The 24,839-nt window shown below is 35.0% G+C and overlaps 1 protein-coding gene across 5 annotated transcripts in view; it reads left to right on the top strand.

The window, feature by feature from the left end:
* Nucleotides 1–24,839, top strand: part of LOC140150972 (ERO1-like protein alpha) — a 74,564-nt gene that overhangs the window by 17,320 nt on the left and 32,405 nt on the right. For all 5 annotated transcript variants that reach the window (XR_011858998.1, XM_072175271.1, XM_072174522.1 and 2 more), the window contains exons 2-3: nt 2,975–3,094; nt 7,217–7,300. Coding sequence is in view for 4 of the 5 variants with exons in the window: in XM_072175271.1 (XP_072031372.1) it covers nt 2,975–3,094; nt 7,217–7,300 (204 nt within the window). In the remaining variant the exon portion in view is untranslated. The remainder of the gene's footprint in view (nt 1–2,974; nt 3,095–7,216; nt 7,301–24,839) is intronic.

Here is a 24,839-nt window from a genome sequence, read left to right as displayed (position 1 = left end):
AGCCGTTTGGTCCCCTGAAACTCTGAAATGGCCCCTGGTTCCATCTCAATTTTAATTGACCAGGGGAGACTTTTTAACAAAACTGGCCCCCTAGATGTTGAACCAAAAATCTAACATTCAATGCCACTAGTGCTTATTTTTACATCCAGTGCATCTTTATTCTTATTGGCCCCTTCGTGATTGGAAATGGTCCGTTTCATCCGAAGTGGACTCTGGTCTATGCTCTGGTTCACTCCAAATATTGGTGAACCAGGAGCTACTTTTTTGCCATAGTGGCCCCTGGTTCAAGCTCTCTTATTTTCACCCTTGACAGGTATATATTCAAATGCCTAACATAATTTTGTCATACATTGTATTAAACACTGATGTTAACATTTTCTCACCGAGTAAGAGTGGGTTAAATTATGGTCAATGATAGCCTTTTTCATAACATAATTCCAATCTGATGCAAATTTTACAGAAGGTTACTGAGCAAATAAGCTTTCAAAGTCAAAATAACGGATTTAAGCTTCTGATTAAAAAAAAATCTTGTCTCTATATTCAGACGGACACTTTTATTGTCTGCATTATCAATACCTGTTACCAAGGAAAGGGGCCTTATGGGCTGCGGTGCAAGCCCGGGGTGCCAGTGAGTTGAATTTACAAAATGAGGTACTAGCAGCCAATTTTTTTAACCTGATAGCTTATGCCTTTTCCCTTAAACATCTCAAATAACTCGGTAGTCAATTTCTGTTAGTGGTGATCACCAGTGACTCCTCATGTTTGCATACTCATTCATTTCTCACACTTCAATTTACAAAATGCATTGGTGGTTAAGTCACTATTAAAGAAGAAAAAAATCACTTAGAGACATAAAAATGCTGCTGGCATCATTAAGTACCATACTGGGGTCAGATTTCAAAGATTTTCTGTATGCATCATAAGTGCACCAAGTCCATCATCATATTCTGTCAAATTCATCAGATGGGACTATTCGTTGATGAGGTCTCCATGGAGATACTCCATGATGAACTTTTGCACTTAGGCTAATTCACAGGGGATATCTTGGTTGAAAAATAAAGAGCTCTGTTTTCATGACAAAACTCTTAGAAAGAGGGGCTTGTTTGACTTATGCAGCAATTTTGCTAATTACAGTAGGCTCTACTGTATTAAAAAAAAGGTTTTTTTTTCAGTGGCAAACACTGGTCAAATAATAAATTTTGTTTTTACTCACTAATATTTCATTGATCGCATGTAGGACTTTGTCACATTTGAACATCCCATTCACTTTCCCTGGAAACTGGTTTTCAGTTTTGTGTAGTCTCTTTTCCAGTCTTGGAAACAAATGTGGCAGCTTTTGGCAGGTCACTTCAAAAAATGACGTTCTTTCAAGCAGAATTCATTCTTCCCAAAGAAAATCAATTTCTTATACTAAGATTTATATAGATATGAACTTATAAAATGTGGCATGCTATATTAAGCTGTCAATCATTTAGCAGGTCATCCCATTTTTACCCATTATACCCAACTGTGGGTAAAAGAGCCATTTTACCCGACCACTGGGTAGTGGGTACCAGTGGCATAGATTTCTTTTTGACATGGGGGGGGGATGGGGTTGGAAAATATTTCTTGAAATATAGTGAATCCCGCACCTTTTGGCAATACGATAGGTTTATAAAATTTTCCCATTTTGAAGTTAAACTGATGAAATATTGTGCAGAAGTGGAATAAATTCGTGCACAGGGCGAAAAAAATTGGTCTTTGGGGGCTAAAATGGCCAAATATGAGGTTAATTTGGTCAGATACCCACATACAGGCGTCAACATGGGGGGTGATTGTATTGACCATCCCCCTGGCAAAATATTGTCCTCCCATCCCCCCCGGGATCTACGCCCTTTGTAGGTACCAGGCCCGTACGCAGGGGGGGTGCGACCGCACCTCTCCAAATTTGCAAAAGTATACAAAAAGTCCCAAAATTGCAGAATTTGCGAGTGTAGCGAGCAAAAAAATCAGGTTTTTTACGCTTTTTTGGTCAAAAAAAGTCCAAATTTGGGGAAGAAAGGCCCCTTTTTACAAAATCGCACCCCCTCCTGGGAAAAAAGTCCACTTTTTCAAAATCAGCACCCCCCCAAAAAATATCCTGCGTACGGGCCTGGTAGGTACCATAATTATGAACAACCATCATTTTTTACCCAATGTTCTAAAGTGTAGTCTTCCTGGAATCACTAGCATGTATCGGAGAATGTTCAATTGAAATCAAACATTTTATGTATCAAAGGCAAGCAAAATTCATTGACAAGTAAAAAGTGAAGAAATGAGGGAGCAAATCAAAGGTATAGGATTTGGTCAAACAAATTGACTTTAACTGCACAAGGCAAACAGCATAATAATCCTACTTGTATCAGTTTGGCACATTTCTATGAATGTTGATTGCCTCATGGGATCAGCTGAAATCGAAATAGGATGGTACATGTGTATAGCATTTCGTTTCAATTTGCACTAGAGTTGCTGGCTGGATAAGTCTATGTCCTTTGAATATCTACACATTGGGGGCTTAGAGCAAGAAAGTCCTATCTGCAATAGCTGCCAGGTATGATATGTATACAATATAGAATGCAGAAATTGTCAAATTGTCTATAGGGCAGCTATTGCAGGTAGGCATTTCTTGCATCAAAGCCTCAACATGTCACTATGTGCCTTAATAATGATCTCATTTCCAACTACCTAGTTCATGACCTCCATTTAACAACCATTAGTCAGAGTTTGACCTCAAGTTGAAGGGAATAAGTTTTTGTACCCAAGGCATAGGATCATGTTGTGAATTTTAAACAAACCTTTTGAGATAATAGGACTATGTCATGATAGTTGAGCATGTTTGATATCGAAGTGTGTTGTGCAGGGTTTACTGCTGAATTCAGGACAGTCTTTTGGGGTTATGCAAATTTACTTAACAAAACTTGTTTCCTTCTTTCTCTTCAATTTTTTTCTGTTGCAGCTTTCAGGAGAAGTAGATGATTGCAACTGTAAAGTCGAATCTGTGTCTGAATTTAACAACCACCAAATCTACCCACGAGTTAAGAGTCTGGTGTCTAAAGACTACTTCAGGTTCTTTAAGGTAAGAGAGAGAGAATCCAAAAGTGTTACCATTAATCAAGACAACCAATAAACACATATCCTGACCAGCACACAACCCAATTTGAAAAAAAAAAATTAAAAAAAAAAAGGAAATGTGCCGGCATGGGATTCAAACCCACAATCTGCCGATCTTTTTAAGGTTACTATTATATTCTAATCAAAATATGGATGAAATAATAAATTGGTAAAGATATGGGTTATAAAGCTATCAGCATCACAATAGGCATGTGTATAGTGTGTTCTGACTAAAAGTTTTATCATGGCGTATTAGATAGGGGAGATCTGTTGAGAAATTCAATGTCATCACATGACAGGAAGTTTTCTGAACATTTTAAACCATAAATGAATATGTCTCACATTAAAATAGATTGAGAGAGTGCAATAGCAGATGCAGTGATAACACTTCAAATAATGCATGAATGATTTCTCCAATCTTAATAATAACCACTTTTAATACATTGGATCGAGTTTTTTCATGTTTATCAGGACTCACCCAAGAACATGTTTATCAGGACTCACCCAATTTATGAATTTGTGGCAAAAATGCCATTAGCTAGCCCAGTTTAAGCAACACTCACCATGCGGTTAGTTGTTGTTCCGGCAATCTGGTCCATTTTGTTCGCCACTTTATAAATGTAAGTTTTATTTATGTGAAGTTAAAAAAGTGTGCTACGCAGAGGCACAATGCCTAGAAATTGATCCACAAGCCTCAGCACACTTTACAGGTTGTCGCTGACCACTATGCCCCCACATCATACCATAAACCATTAAACAACAATTCAGGGACTTTGCTGCTTCAAGAGCGCACACCCTAGACATTCCACAAATAACTATCGCAACCAGGATCAGCTCACCGAGTTTCGTATGGGTTACAACGATACAAATTAGCAGTAAGTTCCTTGTCCAGGAATTTCAAGCTAACTCTATTTTTCCACAAGAGCGTACTAGGCACCACCAGGGTTCAAACCCGCAACCTTCCGCACCATAGTCGAACGCCTTATCGATTGAGCTAACTTGACTGATAAGTTATCAATAGGGCCTATAGATTCCGAGGAGCATTAAAAATACTGTATGTTAGGCCAAATGAAAAAAAAAGGTTTGTCGCAAACTCGCAAAGCTCTACAACTCTGAAAAACTAATGCAAAATGCATTTTCATTTTTTTTTCCAAAGATTATTTTAAATGTAAAAAAAGTCCTATTCTACTGTATGAAGTGTTGTATCAAACAATATAGTGATGCTGCTGTTGTATTGAAGTGAAGTAATCTGAGAGCCGGGTTCTAAAATTGTCAAAACAGCATTTTGATCGTATTTTTTACACTTTTTCTGAGAAAAAAAAGAAGAATTTTTTTTACTAATACGGGTGAATAAACTAATGTGCTTGGCTGGAGCTTTGAGACACAAACCTTTTTAATTTGGCCTTATCTGTACATTCTTTTTACTGAAGTTTTAAAATGTTGAATGAATTAATCAAGAGATACAGACAATTCTCAAACAGCCAAAGTCCCTATGCTTGGTATGCTGTGAATTCTTGCATATTCATGAGGGCTGATCGTTTGAATGCCTGTGTCAAATCATGCACATTTCGTCGTCCGTATTCCATAGTGGCGTATATTTTTCGAGAAAATCGGGTTTGAAGAAATGCCAATTTAAAATCGAGTTGTGTAAATCAGACATTCATTATATTTTGTAAATGATGTGAAATTTCTGTAGTAAACTAAATAGATTTTATTGTTATATATTTTTCAAAAGAAATAAATACATACTATTGCTGGCAAACTGACAATAAAACTATCGTCACTATGGAAAAGCGAACAAAAGCATAATACCCTAACCTTACGTTAACCATGACGCCACCTCGGTCGCCGTGTAATCCCTATGGCGTTACTTTTTAGTCGTTAAGTATTCCATAGTGGCGTATAGGTCCGACACGTGTACGCCACTATGACATACGATGTTTTTCATTTTTGCCGATATTTCATAATTATAAAATGTGTATAAAAAGTGGCGTATGGTCGATACGCCACTATGGAATACAAAAAATGTCACTTTGTAACTATACGCCACATTTAATTAATTAATTACTAATTAATTAGCTAATTATGACTGATGAGACTTAGAAAAAATGAAAGAGAACATCATTAAAAACATATGTGCCAATTTTCAAAAAAATGACCAAAAATCAGCCGACGATTTGTGGCTGTTATGGAGCTGTATTATGGTGCCTATATGGTTCCTATATGGTGCCTATACGTTTACAGGGAAAATATTCAGACTGCTTTGAAAAAAAATATGCAGTAACAAGTGTAGAATGGGTGTGGCGTTTTTTGTGCGCATGCTTCATGGAATGAGTGGCCCTATGAGATTGGCCTTTGCTTGTTGTGATTGGTCGGTAGTATTTCTTTAGTTTATGGAATTTTATTTGTTTGCAAGATCTCTGATAGGTCAAAATAAACATGGGTGAAAGGACAAACAATGCAATCTTGTTTAATGGAATCAACAATGCACTTTGGAGACCAACATGATGAAAAATCAAGTATACTAAAAGTATAGTATATGAAGGGATGAAAACGAACAATTAACTGATCCGAAAGGGAACCATTAATCAGATGTGCATTAGCTTGATGAAGAATAAATAACAAATCCCTGGTTAATTATTGTATTGTCCTATTGACTTTAGCGCTATTGACTTGAGGAATTCCTATATCTCCAGGCACTTGGTTATTGATTTGTATTATTTTTGAAAAGCGCTGTGGTCCTTGGAGGGCGCTATATAAATGCTTGTATTGTATTGTATAAAGACCTTGTCCCACTGTCAGGTTTCGATATGCTTTTTAAGTGGTAATGATTTTTTTTTTTTAGTATTTGAAAGAAAGCACTGTGTGGATTTTAATAGTGATACTTCAATCACAGTAAACGAAGTAAACATACTGGTGGAAACTAATGAGTGAATATTTTCTCTGGTTGATACTTCCAGAAAAATATTTATCCTTGGGTAGAAAATTGAACCATCAATGTGTTTTCCTCTTCTACAGTTTAAAAACATATTGACCTCTTATTGTATGGTACATTTTTGTACATGTTGTAGGTTTGAAATGGTTGAGTTTGTATTTCAAAGCGGAAAAAAATGTGGCACTGACTCTAAGGAAATACTTACGGAGAAATGGAATCTGCAGGTGTGCATAAAAGAAATATGAAATGTTGCAAGGATATTACTTATAGGGGAAGGGGAAACAAAAATGTGACAGTGATATAATGGGAGGAGAAGGGGGACAAAGAGACGGAAAACTGTAGGCAAAAGGGAAGCTGAATCTATACAATGAAGCTGCAGACTATGCATGCTCAAGAAAGTGCAAGTAAATAAGTACACACATAGAACTAGTTCTGTTCTCTCTGATTGCGATGCCCCGATTGCAAGGGTGGAGTGTTTGCGCTGTGTAGTGATGGCAGTTTGCGGGAGACCGATGGAGTTGGAATGTCATAGCATTGGTATGAGACTGAGCACCGGGCTAGTGCTAGTACACACAAAGTACTTCTGCCATATGGTGCCACATGAAGCATGATGTGACTTACAATTAGACAAGTTTCAAATGCCCTATAAACTGATAAATAGAGAAAATATGAAAACAGTTGATTTCACTGGCCCTCTAGCCAGGCCCTCCAGATTGTTATTTGTTATTGAGTTAAGTGCTGAGTAAACTATCCTTATAACCTGAATAAATTTATCCACTCGCCTGTGATCTTGGTTATCTAGTTAAAGCTTCAAATGGCAACAGATTTTGACCTGTAACTTCAGGTGAGCATTTGTTGACGTCAGCCTCCACTTTAGTCGTTCAGGTTAATAACCTATTCAGGATATTGCAGGCAAAGAAGTTCTTTTTAGAATGATGACAGTTAAGTATACACTATTGAATGGTGTCTTTAATCTTTCCATGGCTCTTCTATATGAATTTGAAATTCAAATTTGATAACATTATTTATAGCATAATAGGCATTGGATCAGAGGCACTGTTAGGTGTTTATAATTCAAGCAAAAGCACAATTTCACAATTTGGATGTTGTCCACACTAACTAACCCTTGCCTTTTTTTTTCTTTTTTTACAGGTTAACCTGAACAAAGCATGTCCATTTTGGCCTGACGACGGTCAGTGTGCTATCCGTGCCTGTGCTGTGTGCCCATGTACAGATGTAAGTTGTAGTGTTAAGTTACAATGTTATAATGAATGTGATAGGATCAAGTAAAATATCTTGGATTTTGGGCAAAATTAACCAATTTTGAAATTTGATCTCTTTTATGAAAGTATACACATAAAAGATTTGGAGCAACATCGCAAAATTGACCAAGAATCATTCTCAAACAGACCCCTCTAAATTTGCCACCATGGACCCCTTACTAATAAACCAATCTAGTTTTGTTAAGATACAGAGGGTTTAAATATATTGATTACATGTACATTTGTCCCATGCATATATATTTAGAACCACTTCTGGTTTTATTACAGACAGGGAGGGAGTCAGTTCCTGTCAAAACTGGTCTTGTTTATCATGTTTCTAGGTTGTCTTAGATCATTTCTCTAATGCTGATAATATGCATATAATATCAACCCGCATGTTATGTAAAACTGGTAGGTAACAGGTGGTGATGTCATTAAATCTGCACAGATTTCATAACCAGTCAATATTATTCCAATAATCATCAAGAGATGATGTGTCATTACCACATTTATGCAATATGCTGGTATTTAGTTTGGTGTGTACGTGTGATAATTGTCTGATTTGATTCATTTAAGAGCGCGGATAGTAACGTTTGCACAGTATTTTTGTGGACCCTGAGAACACATCACACACACCAAATTGCTTTCTGAATACAAGGAATGTCCTTGAAATCCATGATATAATGCAAATTTTATAGCAAATTATTAAAAAATGATATTTTTGACATTTATCAGTCGTCAAAGTAAACTTTATGAATCTGTTACTTGATATGTATTGAAAGTGTATATAGCTGGGATGAAAAGCTGTCCATCATATGAAAATTGTGACCTTTTGTATTGAAGATATAGATTTTTTTACCAAAAAGACGTAATTGTTTTCAGATTTTTGGGGAAAAAATCTATATCTTCAATATGAAAGGTCAAAATTTTCAATTGATGGTCGGTTTTTCATCCCAGCTACATACACTTAAGGGGTGGGGTATGAACGTTTGGACAGTATTTATTGTGGGACATTAGAGCACATCAGACATATCGAATTGCATTCTGAATACGAAGAATGTCCTTCTGATATAAATATTTTATCATATGTTGTTTTAAATTTGTATATAGGGCCCCAGGTAAGACCAGCGGTTAGCTGAATCGGGCCTACCCTGAATAAAGATTAGAAGTAATAATACCGTACTGACGCTTGAGTATAGTCCCACCTTCGAGTAAAGTCCCACCCCCCAAATTTTTGAAAAATTTCAGAAATTAAAAAAAAACAACTTTGGAGTGTCCCAAGACCTAGACCTAAATACTAGGATCATTCATCGTTGACCTAAAAAAAAAAAAAAAAAAAAATTCAAGATGTTTTGTATTTTTAATATGAAAATTGATACTTTGTATTCATGTCATACTCTATTAATGATTTCAAAATGCATTCAAATTTTTTTTTTTTGAAATTGAGTATAGTCCCACCCCCAATTTTGAAAAATGTTCACCCAAAAGCGGGGTGGGACTATACTGGCCATCATCTGTAATAATAAAATAATCACTCCTGGCTTCATTAGAGAGAGGGAGGGAGGGAGCGGGGGTCAGCTCCTAGCAAAACTGGTTTTTAATATCATATGTAAAGGTTGTCATTGATTATTTGATCTGATAATGCTGACATGCATGCAAACTGTATCAAAATGATTGGAACCGACAGCTTGCCATTTTTGCAGAATTTTTTTTTCCACTATGTTAGGCCAAAAAAATAGCTTGTTTGTCCTCCACAGCTTTGAAAGAAAAGATGCGGGCAGGCAATTTATTTTTTATTGTTTTTTTTTCCCGATTTGGCATATTCCTGGACCTAGCTAGAGCTAAATGCTACAATCATTCATGGTGACTTATAAAAAAAAACACCATTTTGTTTCTTATGCAAAGTTATAATTTGTGTTCATGTGTGATCATAGTCTTTTAAGGGATCTAAAATGAGCGTTTATTGCATTTCGACAGTATTTTTTGTGCGACATGAGAGCACCTCAGACCTATCGAATTGCATTCTGAATACGAAGCATGTGTTTCTGATATCAAATAATTTTCATTTTTTGAAAATTACAATATAATACAAATTTTATGACAAATTATAAAAATTTGATATTTTTCAAATTTTTGATATATAACAATCCTCGAAGTGAATTATATAAATCTAATGATATATTCTTAAAGTGTATGTAGCAGGGAGGAAAAGCCGACGGTCAATTGAAAATTTTGACCTTTCATATTGAAGATATGGATTTTTCCCCAAAAAGACCTAATTTTTTTTTTTGTGTTTTGAGAAAAAAATCCATATCTTCAATACGAAAGGTCAAAATTTTCAATTGATCGTCGCTTTTCATCCCACCTACATACACTTTAAGTATAAATCATCAGATTTATAAAGTTCACTGCAAGTACTGTTAAATATCAAAAATATCAATTTTTAATGATTTGCCATAAAATGTGTATTAAATTGCGAATTTCTAAAATCAAAAATTATTTGATATCAGAATGACATTCTTCGTATTCAGAATGCAATTCGATATGTTTGATGTGCACTAATGTCCCAAAATAAATACCGTCCAAACGTTCATACCCCAGCCCTTAATGATTTCAAAATGGATATAAATCCAATGTATTTTGAAGTCATTAATAATAATATGACTATGACATGAACACAAATTTTAACTTTGCATATGGAAGACATAAAATGTTTTTTTATTGGGGGGGGGGCTTTTTATTTTCAACCATGAACGATCCTAGCATTTAGCTCTAGCTAGGTTCAGAGATACTTCAAATCTGAAATTTTATATATTTTTTATTTAGGGCTATTCATTTTTTTTTCAACAAAAAATATTAGTGCGGCTTTAATCTGAGGAGCAGGCGGCGGTGGAGGACAAACGTACAAACATTTGTTTTTTGCCTTAATGTAACAGTATTGGCTCAAATTTTTTTACTATTTGAAATTATAATTGTAGTTTGTCTCCAAGAATTTTAGGTCATCAAGATAGCACATCCCTTTTAGAAAATACATACTTTTAAAGGAAATGAGATATTGATTGAGCACCTATGCAATATATATTTTAGCAATTATGAAGCTATTTAACTTGTGTTGTGTGAGTAAAAGTATGATTATATCGCTCTTCATTTGAATGAGAATAGCTCCCAGATGCAACAACCAATGGCTTCAGATTATCACATCAATATAGTTCACATGTCTCTTTCTATTAGTAGCAATTTTATATTTTTAACTTTTTTTCTTGAAAATGTCACATCTCCCGGTTGGAATCATTTTGATAGAGTTTGCATTATCAACCCGTATGTATACATACAACTGGTACTTGCTAACAGGTGGTGATGTCATTAAATCTATCTTGCTTGCACAGATTTCATCTAGTCAGTCAATATTTTTCCCAATAATCATCAAATAGTGATGTGGTGTAACTGCATTTATGCGATAGGCTGGTATTTTGTTTTGTGTGTAGGGGTGTGTGTGTTTGATTCAAGTAAACAGTTGTGATTTTTTCCATCTGATTTTAATATATGAGAGAGGATGGGGTATGAATGTTTTGACAGTATTTATTGTGGGACATTAGAGCACATCAGACATACTGAATTGCATTCTGAATACGAAGAATGTCATTCTGATATCAAATAATTTTGATTTTTTTGGCATTTTATGGCATATGATTAAAAATTGATATTTTTGATATTTAACAGTATATCATTAGATTTATAAAATTTACTTCGAGGACTGATATATCAAAAATGTGAAAAATATCAAATTTTAATAATTTGTCATAAAATTATTTGATATCAGAAAGACATTCTTCGTATTCAGAATGCAATTCGATATGTCTGATGTGTTCTCATGTTACATGTCCCGCAAAAAATACTGTCAAAATGCTCAAAACGCTCATTCCAGATCCCTTAATAGATTGTGGTTTATTTCAGAAGCTTATTTGGAAAGAATAGAATAGATGAATTAATTAGTTTTACTTTCACATATATCTTGCATTTTAGTTAAAAGAACTGCAATGATTTCTTTTTTATTTGATTTGTGTTTGGGGTTAATTTAATACTGTTGGTGTGCTGTATTTTGTTATTTGATGTTTTATGTGTTCTTTTGGGGGGGGGGGTGGCTAAGGACATGTGACCCCCTGAATCATTGATTGGTCTTTGCGCCTCTACAATTTGTTAAATCTTGTGTGCCCCTTGTCTTGAAAGGTTTGTTACTTCACTGGTAAAGAAAGAAATAACGAAAAAAGATTATTGGGGATATGATCAACCACAATGAGTAGGAATAGATTTGACAAAAAATAAACTAACATTTTAGAAAATACTATAAAAACAACTCAACCATTAGGTTTAGTTTTATAGCTCAATTTGTATGCAGTCAGGTTTCCTCCATCCTAGATGACATTTACTGCAAGCCATTTTTACCATTCATGTAATCATATCTATTGATTCTCAGACAAATTAATGTATCAATAGATTGAAAACAATTCAAAGTCACCCATAATTGGTGAAACGTGACTCGATTTCACCATTATTAATAGTCATACTTATACGAGATACGAGAATTGCAAGACAGCTGCTCTATTACTGCACACCATATGTCCTCATCGTATCATCTGTTTTGCTTCTATGTACTACACGTCAGCACTAAATGAGCATACGGTGATTTTTTTAGGCAAATTTATTTTCCATATGTGAAGAAAATATACTGCCTGTAGCAACAAGAACATTTTGTACACATTTAAGATTTGTACCATAAAGCTGTATTATTCTAAGAACAAATATGTCAAGAGGACAAAAATGGGAAGCACTGTCAAGTTACAAAACTGGAATACAAATAACATTTTACGTCATGCACTGTCATCATGCTTCATGAGTTAGTTAGTATAGCATTGTGAATTATAGAAAATGTACGTAATGTTCATTTTCATGTCTAAGAATGTTTTCTCTCCCTATGTCCTAAGGGCAGCATTACAAGTTCCTAGTGTGTTTTCATCAAAATCCAAACTTTTTCCTACAGATTGTGGAATGTAGATTTCAGAAGTATATAAATATTCATTTATTTATTGTAGCAAACCTGGGGGCTGAGAATGTTTACCTAGCTTGGGTAATCGCCCTTTCCTCATGGTTTTGTCAAGAATTTTTTAAAAAAGTTATTCGTTCGAAAAGAGTGTCTTTTGATACAGATTTATTTCTATAACATAATGTGTTTATTTGTTCACAGGTCAGGCATGTTTCATGCTTCTGTATGGGGGGGGGGAGAGTTGCCGGGCATATGTTCTCAAGTCTTGTTTTGTTTGATTGTGATCATAATATACAGCTGCAAATGTGATTTTGAACAAGTAGAAGCAGAAAACAGGGGGCTTCAGAAATCAATATTGTTTCGCCTGTGATGTTTCTACGCTGAAATATTAATAGTTCTTTGGCGGCAACTCTCTTTGTTACATAACAAAAAGATTACACTATGTAATAATATGTGCATCCAGGGTTGCTGAGAAGTAGAATTGCATATTTTGAAAATGCATTTTTGTCTCGCCTGATAAGGCAGGAGACTATATAATCACTTTTCCGTATGTATGTGTGTATGTGTGTAGGGGTGTATGTGTGGGGGTGTGTATGTGACAAATTTGGTTAAAGTTTTGGTTAAAGTTTGCCTTCCGCCTATTTTCTCGGAGACTATGAGTCGCACGTTCCTCAAACTTGGTGGTGGGTGGGTGCATCTTGACCCGAGACAGAACCGGTTTGTATTGGTTAGTGCGTCAAGGTCACTGAGGTCATGTAGGGGTCATCTGAGGTCAAATTAATAAAAACTGTCGTATGGGCATGAAACTTGGTTGGTACAGTCAACATTTAAAGCCAAATTTTTGGAAGGTCATTTCAAGGTCACCAGGGGTCATCTGAGGTCAAATTAGTAAAACTGTCGTATGGGCATGAAACTTGGTGGGTACAGTCAACATTTAAACCCAAATTTTTGGAAGGTCATTTCAAGGTCACCAGGGGTCATCTGAGGTCAAATTAGTAAAAACTGTTGTACGGGCATGAAACTTGGTGGGTACAGTCAACATTTAAAGCCAAATTTTTGGAAGGTCATTTCAAGGTCACCAGGGGTCATCTGAGGTCAAATTTAGTACAAACTGTTGTACAGGCATGAAACTTGGTGGGTACAGTCAACATTTAAAGCCCAATTTTTGGAAGGTCATTTCGAGGTCACCAGGGGTCATCTGAGGTCAAATTAGTAAAAACTGTTGGTCGGGCATGAATCTTGGTGGGTACAGTCAACATTTAAAGCCAAATTTTTGGAAGGTCATTTCGAGGTCACCAGGGGTCGTCTGAGGTCAAATTAGAAAAAACTGTTGTACGGGCATGAAACCTGGTGGGTACAGTCAACATTTAAAGCCCAATTTTTGGAAGGTCATTTTGAGGCCACCAGGGGTCATCTGAGGTCAAATTAGTAAAACCTGTTGCATGGGCATGAAACTTGATGGGTACGGTCACCATCAGCCAGATAATCGTGCCCAGCTGATAACCACCACATTCATTTACCTCTACCAAAAGTAATCGCGAAAGCAGGCGAGACTCGTGGTTCGAGAACCGCCTTGTCTATTTTAAGGAGCCTATCAGTAGCAAAGATTGCGAGGACATAAAACAGTGTGTTTTCTTCATTGAGTAAATCGACAGTTAAGTAAAAATAACACAAAATACATAGATTTCACTTCATTGAGGTGATACAATCTGATGTTTATTGATGAGATATGAATATTTAAATTGAACAGCTCAATATTTTAGTGGGTTATACATTTACGAAAGCTTCCGTTCCTTGCATGACTTTGGGAGTGTGTATGAATACTTGAAATAAAGAAAATATTTGTTAAAAGTATAGGCCTATCCTTGAGCAAACTGGATATAGTAATTGTGCACATAATTTTTCTCATACAAAATTGTAATTTTAAGAAAGATCCATTTTGCTTTTTGATATGAAATAGGTAGAATATGACATACGGTAACACTGAACAATAGCTCTTCTTCTATGATGTTATCACTATTTTCAAATCTGAGCATGTCACTCAATGAGATTCAGATTCAGATTCAACTTTATTTAACCACGGAGTGCCCAAATCAACCTAAAGGCCCAGTGGGTTCAGTTTGTATTTAAAGGTAGGACGTATGACCGTTCCAGGATTTGAAAATGACCCCTATTTCACGGGGAATCGAGGACATTTGCAGCAATTTTACCGCCTAGTTTTTGCGTTATATAAAGGAAGATTTGCCCCCAAATACATCCTCGATTTTTATCATTTTGAGGACGCACTTTTCATTTCCCCCCCTTATTACGAGGAATCGAGGACATTTTTCGAAATAAATTTCCCTATTTTTACCATTTCAAGGACGCTTTTGAATTTCCCCCCTATTTCACGGGGAAATGAGGACAATAACAAAAACTGTTGTGGTAAAACACGGACAAAAGTCCTAGAAATATACCCTATTTTCCATTTCAAGGACAATTTTGCCCCAAAACACCCCTAATTTGGACAATCGCGAACAATTTTGTCCTCAAAAATTCAGCGGACATTTCTTGAAAAGTACCCCTAATTGGAACCATCATGCGTACACATTGTCAGTAAAGACTGAACCCACCGGGCCTAAAGGTTGTTCTTCCTTGGGGCCGTGGACATAAAACAATACATGCATAAAATATACACATTTTTACAGAAACTTATTTAAGTACAAAATACAAATGTGAGGAGTTCATTATTGACATAACATAAACAAACAGATTGAGAGGAAACTAAATTTATAATATATAAATTTAAACTAACAAAACCTCCTTCAGCTTATTTTTGAAAATATTTAAATTTGGAGAATTTCTGACATTGTTATCAAGGTTATTCCAAATGATTGCACCTCTGTAGGATAAGCTTCGTTTTTTAAAGTCAGTACGAGGTTGTGGAATAAAGATGTTATTAATACTTTGCTGAAAATTGTATTTTTTATTTGAAAAAGTTGAAACAGTAAGAAGGTAAGGAGGTGCAAGGTTGTTTAAAATTTTGAAAATCCAAATTGAGATGTTATAAATATATTGATGCCTATACGGAAGTGGCTTCCAATTAAGCTGATCAAGAACAACTGCACTGGAGGTATCCCAGGGGGCTCAACAGATAATGCGAGCAGCTCTATTTTGGATTATTTGCAATCTATTTACAACAGTCATACCACAATTTTCCCAAACTGCATTACAATATTCTAGGTGAGGAAGTATGATTGTTTTATATACCATATTCAAAATATCTTTCGAAATAAAGTTAGATTTACATTTCTTTAACATAAACATACCTTTAAGAGATTTTTTCCTAACTTGTTCAATTTGCTGGGTCCAAGAATTCCAGTTGAAATCCATACACCCCCTGTGGACAGACATGACCTTAACTTCCTACATAGGGAGTGTGAGTATCAAATGGGGTTACGTGAATGGGTGACTCCATTTGAAGTCTACACTCCTGGTGTGGAAGATCAAGCTCATGTCTTCCATAGAGGGTGAATGGATTTCAACTGAATAGCTCATCTTAGACTCATTCCAGATAAGTGATACACCACTTAAAAGTTGTATTCTTTCTTGCCATGAGCAATTATTTATCTTTATTATAGTAATTAAAAAGTACCCAATCACTATAAATACAAGACACACATCCCACATAATTTCTCAGGTGACTTTGCACTGTCTCACTCTATTTTCAGCTGTTAGATTGATTGCAGTTTCATGATTTCCCGGTATTGGTTTATTTCTGTATTTACAAAAACAATTGATAAATGTAAATTACAATACGACTTATAGTCATGATTACGACTATAGTCAACTTGGTCACACAACCAAATTACATTGCATATTTGTGGCTATATTTGTTACACAGCCTTCATATCATCTATCTAGTTCAAGTGTTATCAGGCAAATAATGTTTAGTAGATAAGCAGTTAATTGACAGGTCTGGATAGCAGTTGCATTAATCTGTCAAAAGTGAAAGCTGCAATAAAGAGGGAAAATCACTAAGAGGCAAATTGGCCTCATCTCCACTGCCATTGGTTATGAACCTCTAGTCAAATATCATAGATGACAATTTGACCTTAACTTGTTGGGTATGAGTTTTAGTAATCAGAGGTCAATCTATGAGTGTTTAACCCTATTGGGGTTAAACAACTGTGTCGTGACAGATAAGGATGTTTAAGATCCTAGTGAAATTGCCGGCACAGTTTGAAGTGCTTACACAATGATGTGATGTTCATATCAATGCTGCTGGAAGCAGGTTGGAAAACATATCCTCAATATTTTTTTCTTCCTTGTTGATTTTATGTTTAAAGGAGATTGAATTGAGAATGAAATACATGGGAATCCCAATGAGAAACCAGTTATCAACTAAATTGATATAAAGGGCGTTGGCTCTTATTAAAGTTGTTCATTGTTATGCAAATGAGACAGTAGCTTTTACTGAGATTTAGGGGCTTGCTCTTTGTTTTACCTTTCCCGATTTCATGTGCTCAAGGCCATTTCTAAACAGGTGAATGAGCATTCTTATTCAATGGGTGCGTCTTGTAAAGAATTCACGTAATTTGATTGGTGTGAGTATCAAATGGGGTTACGTGAATGGGTGACTCCATTTGAAGTCTACACTCCTGGTGTGGAAGATCAAGCTCATGTCTTCCATAGAGGGTGAATGGATTTCAACTGGAATAGCCATACTTAGACTCATTCCAGATAAGTGATACACCACTTAAAAGTTGTATTCTTTCTTGCCATGAGCAATTATTTATCTTTATTATAGTAATTAAAAACTACCCAATCACTATAAATACAAGACACACATCCCACATAATTTCTCAGGTGACTTTGCACTGTCTCACTCTATTTTCAGCTGTTAGATTGATTGCAGTTTCATGATTTCCCGGTATTGGTTTATTTCTGTATTTACAAAAACAATTGATAAATGTAAATTACAATACGACTTATAGTCATGATTACGACTATAGTCAACTTGGTCACACAACCAAATTACATTGCATATTTGTGGCTATATTTGTTACACAGCCTTCATATCATCTATCTAGTTCAAGTGTTATCAGGCAAATAATGTTTAGTAGATAAGCAGTTAATTGACAGGTCTGGATAGCAGTTGCATTAATCTGTCAAAAGTGAAAGCTGCAATAAAGAGGGAAAATCACTAAGAGGCAAATTGGCCTCATCTCCACTGCCATTGGTTATGAACCTCTAGTCAAATATCATAGATGACAATTTGACCTTAACTTGTTGGGTATGAGTTTTAGTAATCAGAGGTCAATCTATGAGTGTTTAACCCTATTGGGGTTAAACAACTGTGTCGTGACAGATAAGGATGTTTAAGATCCTAGTGAAATTGCCGGCACAGTTTGAAGTGCTTACACAATGATGTGATGTTCATATCAATGCTGCTGGAAGCAGGTTGGAAAACATATCCTCAATATTTTTTTTCTTCCCTTGTTGATTTTATGTTTAAAGGGAGATTGAATTGAGAATGAAATACATGGGAATCCCAATGAGAAACCAGTTATCAACTAAATTGATATAAAGGGCGTTGGCTCTTATTAAAGTTGTTCATTGTTATGCAAATGAGACAGTAGCTTTTACTGAGATTTAGGGGCTTGCTCTTTGTTTTACCTTTCCCGATTTCATGTGCTCAAGGCCATTTCTAAACAGGTGAATGAGCATTCTTATTCAATGGGTGCGTCTTGTAAAGAATTCACGTAATTTGATTGGTTTTCTGGTGTATAATATCTCACAATAGTTGATAGTGATATTAGTCAGAGCGCCGCCACGCATAACAATGCACGCTTGTTGCTCCTCAATGATCGCGATAATGCATTAAATGTAATACACGTGCGAGAACTAAGAACGCGATTCGGCGGCTTAGATGTTCGTGATGGTTTCGTTCATTTAAAACAACAGGGATGTCCTCACAAAAGTAACTTTATTTTTTTCTGAAAAAAGGCAGTTTTTCTTGCAAAAATTACATTAAAACTGAATAAGAATGAGAAAAATATTGGCCAGCCCATCCATTATGATACGATATTGGATAGGCAAAAGACAAAATCCTATCATTTATTCTCTAATTAAACGAGTCTATCACACAACTATTTGGTGTGGACTAAATATCACATTAGTGTACTTGGGGAATGTAATGTGTTTCATGTGAATCGTAATTATTTATGTGGGTCATTTCTATCATAATATAATAGAAATTAAGAGATAGAGCCACATTTCTTTGAAGTTTCATGTTGTTTTTAGGAACATGTTGACCCCCTTGTATATTTCTCCCTTTATTTATCACCGATTAAGTGTTTGTTGTTGCTCCAAGTCATTTACCATTGTGTATGAAACCCCACTTTGATTGGCAGTTTCCGAGAGCCATCCCACTGATTATCATCATTCATTCAAGGTGACACTTGCCATGGTCATAAAAACGTTTTATTAAAAAGTTTGTTTTAGCTTGTGACAATGGACATCTGTTGCTTTAGGCTGTTTGGAGCGATATCTAGTAATAGTGCTGTATTCAGATTCTGTGTCAATCCTGTTGGACTGATCCAGTTAAACAAGATTTAAATGGAAGTAGTCAGAAATATCTGGTAAACAAAAAAAAGTAGAAAGGTGTGCTACAGATCATGTCGGATTTTGCACAATTTGTGAATAGTGATAGCAATTATTACTTTTCCCAGGGGTAGCTGAAGTGCGTATCACACATCTAAATTTTAGTATGATCTAAGGAACACAATACACATGATACATGAAATTACGTATACATGTGTTGTGAATTTGTTACCTAACTTATATTTTGTCTCAGACTAAATTCATATACTAAAGACAGAAGAGATTAATTTATTAAATTCTAAATTAAATTTTGGATTTATATAGCACCTTTTTCCAGATCTCATAGGATTCAAAGCACTGTAAATGCAAAGTATGATCTGTGACCAATGAAGAGCATGATTGCTGTATGTGCTCATTTATTCAATACACATTTACTAGATTCAGTTTCCTCAGAGTAGATGGATCATGTGAGGCATAAATCCAAATTGATTCAGATTAAATACAATCATGTAGATAGGCCCTAATATGTGTGGCTAGTTTGGAACATGTTATCTTCACACCTTGGATGGGAATTTAATATTGCTTTGCGTGAAATAGGATTCGCTGGTCATCCACTTGGGGTATAGTGTTGAGTGTAGCAAATTTGAAGTCCTTATCTAGATTAGAGCCAAATTAGTGAAAGTGTATAATACAAGACCTTGCAGCTGTTTAAAATGCAATAAATCTAAATGGTGCTCAAGGTTATTTCCTGGCAGAAATAGTCTTATTGCTGCTGCTGCTGCGCCTTTGGTCAAAGCACAGACCGAGTCTCCCGAGGTGAACTTGGAGGACCAACAAAATTTAAGATCAATAATTGTAATTTAATGCTTCATGTCACAACCATTCAAGTTAACAAATCACTACATTTCTACAAGGATATCTCATTTTTAAGCAGGCAATGCTTATTTGATCTTCAGTAGACAGTCCAGTCGAGAGCATGATAGCTATCACCAGTAGATAGCAGTTTTGTTATACCTGACATTGTTATTAGACAGTCTTATATTGAATGTGTGCTATCTTCAGTAGACAGCATTATATTTAATGTGTGCTATCTTCAGTAGACAGCATTATGTTTAATATGTGCTATCTTCAGTAGACAGCATTATATTTAATGTGTGCTATCTTCAGTAGACAGCATTATGTTTAATATGTGCTATCTTCAGTAGACAGCATTATATTTAATGTGTGCTATCTTCAGTAGACAGCATTATGTTTAATGTGTGCTATCTTCAGTAGACAGCATTATATTTAATGTGTGCTATCTTCAGTAGACAGCATTATGTTTAATGTGTGCTATCTTCAGTAGACAGCATTATATTTAATGTGTGCTATCTTCAGTAGACAGCATTATGTTTAATGTGTGCTATCTTCAGTAGACAGCATTATATTTAATGTGTGCTATCTTCAGTAGACAGCATTATGTTTAATGTGTGCTATCATCAGTAGACAGCATTATATTTAATGTGTGCTATCTTCAGTAGACAGCATTATGTTTAATGTGTGCTATCTTCAGTAGACAGCATTATGTTTAATGTGTGCTATCTTCAGTAGACAGCATTATATTTAATGTGTGCTATCTTCAGTAGACAGCATTATGTTTAATGTGTGCTATCTTCACTAGAAACCATTCTATTTAATGTGTGCTATCTTCAGTAGAAAGCATTAATATTTAATTTCTGCTATCTTTAGTAAATGGTTTTTATTATATTTGATATCTGCTATCTTCAGTATTATTATTAATATGAGCTATACCAGTAGACAGCATTGCATTTAATGTGTGCTATCTTCAGTATGCCACATTATAAAAAAATATCTGCTATCTTCAGTAAACTGTATTTATTATACTTAATATCTGTTCTCTTCAGTAGACATGATATTTAATATCTGCTATCTTCAGTAGACAGCATTATAATTCATATCAGCTATACCTGTAGACAGCATTATATTTAATGTGTGCTATCAACAGTAGGCATAATATTTAATATTTGCTATCTTCAGTAGACAGAATTTGAATTGACATCAGCTATATCAGTAGACAGTATTATATTTAATATGTGCTATCTTCAGAAGACAGCATTATATTTAAATATCTGCTATATTTTTTTAGAAAATATATTTGATATCTGCTATCTTCAGTAGATGGTATTTATTATAATTAATATCTGCTATCTTTGAGAAGACAGCATGATATTCAGTATTTACTATCTTCATTAGACAGCATAATTATTAATATAAGCTATACCAGTAGACAGCATTATAAAGTCTGCACAAAAAGAAACTCAGCTGTTATAAACACGCTTATAGCTTCAGAACTAATAATTGTTTTCTCAATATTTCAACATAAAAAGAAGGATGATTTATTTACGCGCATTTTGATACCCAATTTGTCCAATTGTGTTCAATATTAATAATACAGCAGTGTTTTGAAAGAAAAATACCCGAATTTAAAAGTTGCAGCTATTTGTATTGATTTGAAAATAAGCGTGAAGATAATGGCGGGCTTTACGTTATACCATGCTGGCATAATAACCATTGATCGATCAAAACTGCAACTTTTAAATTAGGATATTTTTCCTCAAAAGCACAACTGTGTTGTTAATATTGAACGACATTTGACAAATTTGGTATCAAAATGCGCGTAAATAATTCATCCTTCTTTTTATGTTCAAATATTGTGGAAACAATTATTAGTTCTGAAGCTATAAGCCTGTTTGTAACAGCTGAGTTTCTTTTTGTGCAGACTTTATTTTATGTGTGCTATCTTCAGTAGACAGCATTATTAATATGATGATACCTGACTGTATTTACCATACAAAAATACTAAAAAGTAATACCCTGCTTATTAATATTCTTCAGTGTAAATGTCCCCCAAAAACAGCATGACACATGTTATTTTTGAAGTTTGGTCATGATGTATGGTAAAGTAAGCCTTCAGGCAAAATGTTTCATGTGGTTAGTTTGTACTTAATATGATAAGGAAGTGATGCCTACCACTGATGTCTACTGAATACCATTATACCATTCTTGAGTAGGACATAGTTTTCATGTTCAGAATTTTTAAACAAGTTGAGCAAGGCTCGGTGAATCATACAATGTTGACTCAAATTTAATACATCAAATTTACACAGAGACCAGTTTGGACTATTTAATCAATTGCAAGGATTCTATCTGGAGAAGGGACTGCCTGATGCGGGTTTTATCACCTGCTGTGAGATTGGGCTAATATACAGTAAGCCAAAGAATTAAGGTACCAGTTGTGTTCACCCCTGTATATCCTAAATAAAGACAAATATGTCCAAATTAAAACAAGCACCCAATACCTGGACACTTTAGCTCTGATTTAAGACCTTATTTGTTAAAATTGGTTAAGAATTAAAGAAACGGTGATCTAAAACCTAAGGAAGAAAGGAAATCAAAAGTTGCCCTTTGGTGTTCAAATTAATGAAAACACAACGCTAGTTTTAATGTGCTAATCAATGGTAGCACGGCGTTAGTTCTCTTGTTCACGACCACTTTCTGTACAAATCAATAGGGCATGCAATGGTGCAAACTGCAACTTTTAAATTGGCATCACTGAAAACATTATTTCGTAAATTCTACTAAATAAAAGTTAGTAAAAACGATGTCTCGTTCTACTAATTAGTGATTTGTAAGGCATGTTTAGCGATGCTATTATATTGGTTGGGTATGCCGAACAAGTCTGCTTTACCAATGAAACTGTTAAATACGGCATACGCTGCAATTTCAAACCTGCCGTACTAACGTTATAAGATCGTAAAAACGATGTCTCTTTCTACTAATCTTGGTTATATAGTTCGACAGGCTCAACAAAGTTTAGAACTCGTTTGTCTAGTCGAACAAATCAATTGTACAAATGTGATGTACGATGGTTGTGAAAGTGGAAAACTATGCTAACAGATAATATTTCAAGTTATTTCTCTCAAAATGAGCACTAAATATTGTATTGATGGTGTAAGCTTCTTTTCTGTATGATCAGAAATGCTGTGCCACATGTGCAGTGTGCAAAGTCACAACTGCGTCACATCGCATGTAAGCTTACAGCTTTAAGCTTACATGCGATGTGACACAGCATCATGACTTTTAGTCTTTACGACCACACTGTACATGTGGCACAGCATTTCTGATCATACAAAAAGAAGCTTACACCATCAATACAATATCTAGTGCTCATTTTGAGAGAAATAACTTGAAATATTATCTGTTAGCATAGTTTTCCACTTTCAAGTTTGTCGCTGCAATAACCGCTACTCGATCAGTCGTCTGCAAGCACGAGCACATGATCGAAACAGCGGGAATGTTTAAAACATCGTAAAACCACCAGAGATTTGTAAAACCAAATGGTATAACGAAGTTCGTTAACGCGCGATGACAGCGTTTACGAACCATCGATGCTGTACTAAATGTTGCATTGTCGTAGAACTTCCAAATCCAATTGGTAGGACCTACTCCACAACTATTATTCCTTCATTTACGAGTCTCGCATACGTCTGCTTAGTATACATATATCGTAAGACATCGTAAACCTGGTAGCATGTGCTCAAGCAGTTTATTTTACTAATTTAAATTAGTAGAACACAACGAAAAACAAGCTATTGTTTTCAGTGATCTTCTTGGGTTTTTTGATCGTCAAGTCTTTATTTCTTGAACAATTTCAACGAATGAGGTCTTAAATTCGAGCTTAAAGATGCGGCTATTGGCTGCTGGTTCCAATTATGACATATTTGTCTTTGGTTAGGATATACAGTGGTGAACGTAACTGGTACCTTAATTTTTTGGCCTACTGTATTTGAAATCCATACCCCCATTGAGGCATATTTGGAATTCTAACCATATTTGAAAACTGTATTCCAGATCCAACCATTATATTCCACAAAATCTGGAAAGGTGGGGAAGATGTAAGAATTCCAAACAAAATTTACTCATTTGAGGACCAATTGTGTAAAATCAACTGGATTTGATCAATTTTAACCAATTTCAAGTGGAATTATATAACAAACAAGATTTTCCAGCGGGCAGTTTTATCTCCTATAAAGGGTGATTTTGAATGGAATAGCCTATCACTGTTTATATGTACAGGATTCCATCCTTGACCTTACCTTACCTTAGCCTATTGATATGTGTTCTTTACACCTGCAGAAATCCTGGTTTAAAAGTTCTAATTTGTTGTTTTTGATTTGTAGCCAAGAGGTATTTAATTGGAAACAGATTTGATTGTGTAAACAATGGTAAAAGAAATAAACATCAGCATTTTACACCAATTAATTCTGAAGTGAATATCTATATTAGTTGTATCACAATTACAAAGTGGTATAACTGGTATTATTGTACAGTAAGATGCCAAATGGAAACCAAATCCGGAAGTTGACTACAGGCCATTTTATATAGCTTATTTGAATTAAATTGTATTGAATTACTGCATTGTCCTTTGGTAGTCTTACGGTAGAAATTGGTAATTGAATCGTATGCTATTGGTAGGAACGAGGAGAGAGGGAGAGAGAAAAGATTGAGAGATATGTGTTAATGTATTTGTCTGTGTGTGTAAAGAGAGAGATAGAAATTAACAAAGTGAGGTGGTGGAGAGAGAACAGCATACATAAGAGAAAAAATGATATATCAAAGAGATGTCAATTTTGCCACTTTTCCTCAAATCTATACATTGAATTAGAAGTATAAAATTACTACCCAAGACAGTTTTGGAATAAGACAATTTAAGAATGGCATTGCCTTTATTTTAACAGATGTTTTCCCAAGGCATTTCATAGATAGTGTTTTATACATTAAATCATAGACTTATAAAATACAACCTGCGTCCTACTTCCTCCATACA

This window comes from Amphiura filiformis, chromosome 1 (assembly GCF_039555335.1).
Source record: "Amphiura filiformis chromosome 1, Afil_fr2py, whole genome shotgun sequence".
In the NCBI taxonomy this organism is placed as follows: Eukaryota; Metazoa; Echinodermata; class Ophiuroidea; order Amphilepidida; family Amphiuridae; genus Amphiura; species Amphiura filiformis.
Note: the sequence above shows the minus strand (reverse complement) of the source record. Positions and strands in the feature narration are given on the sequence as shown.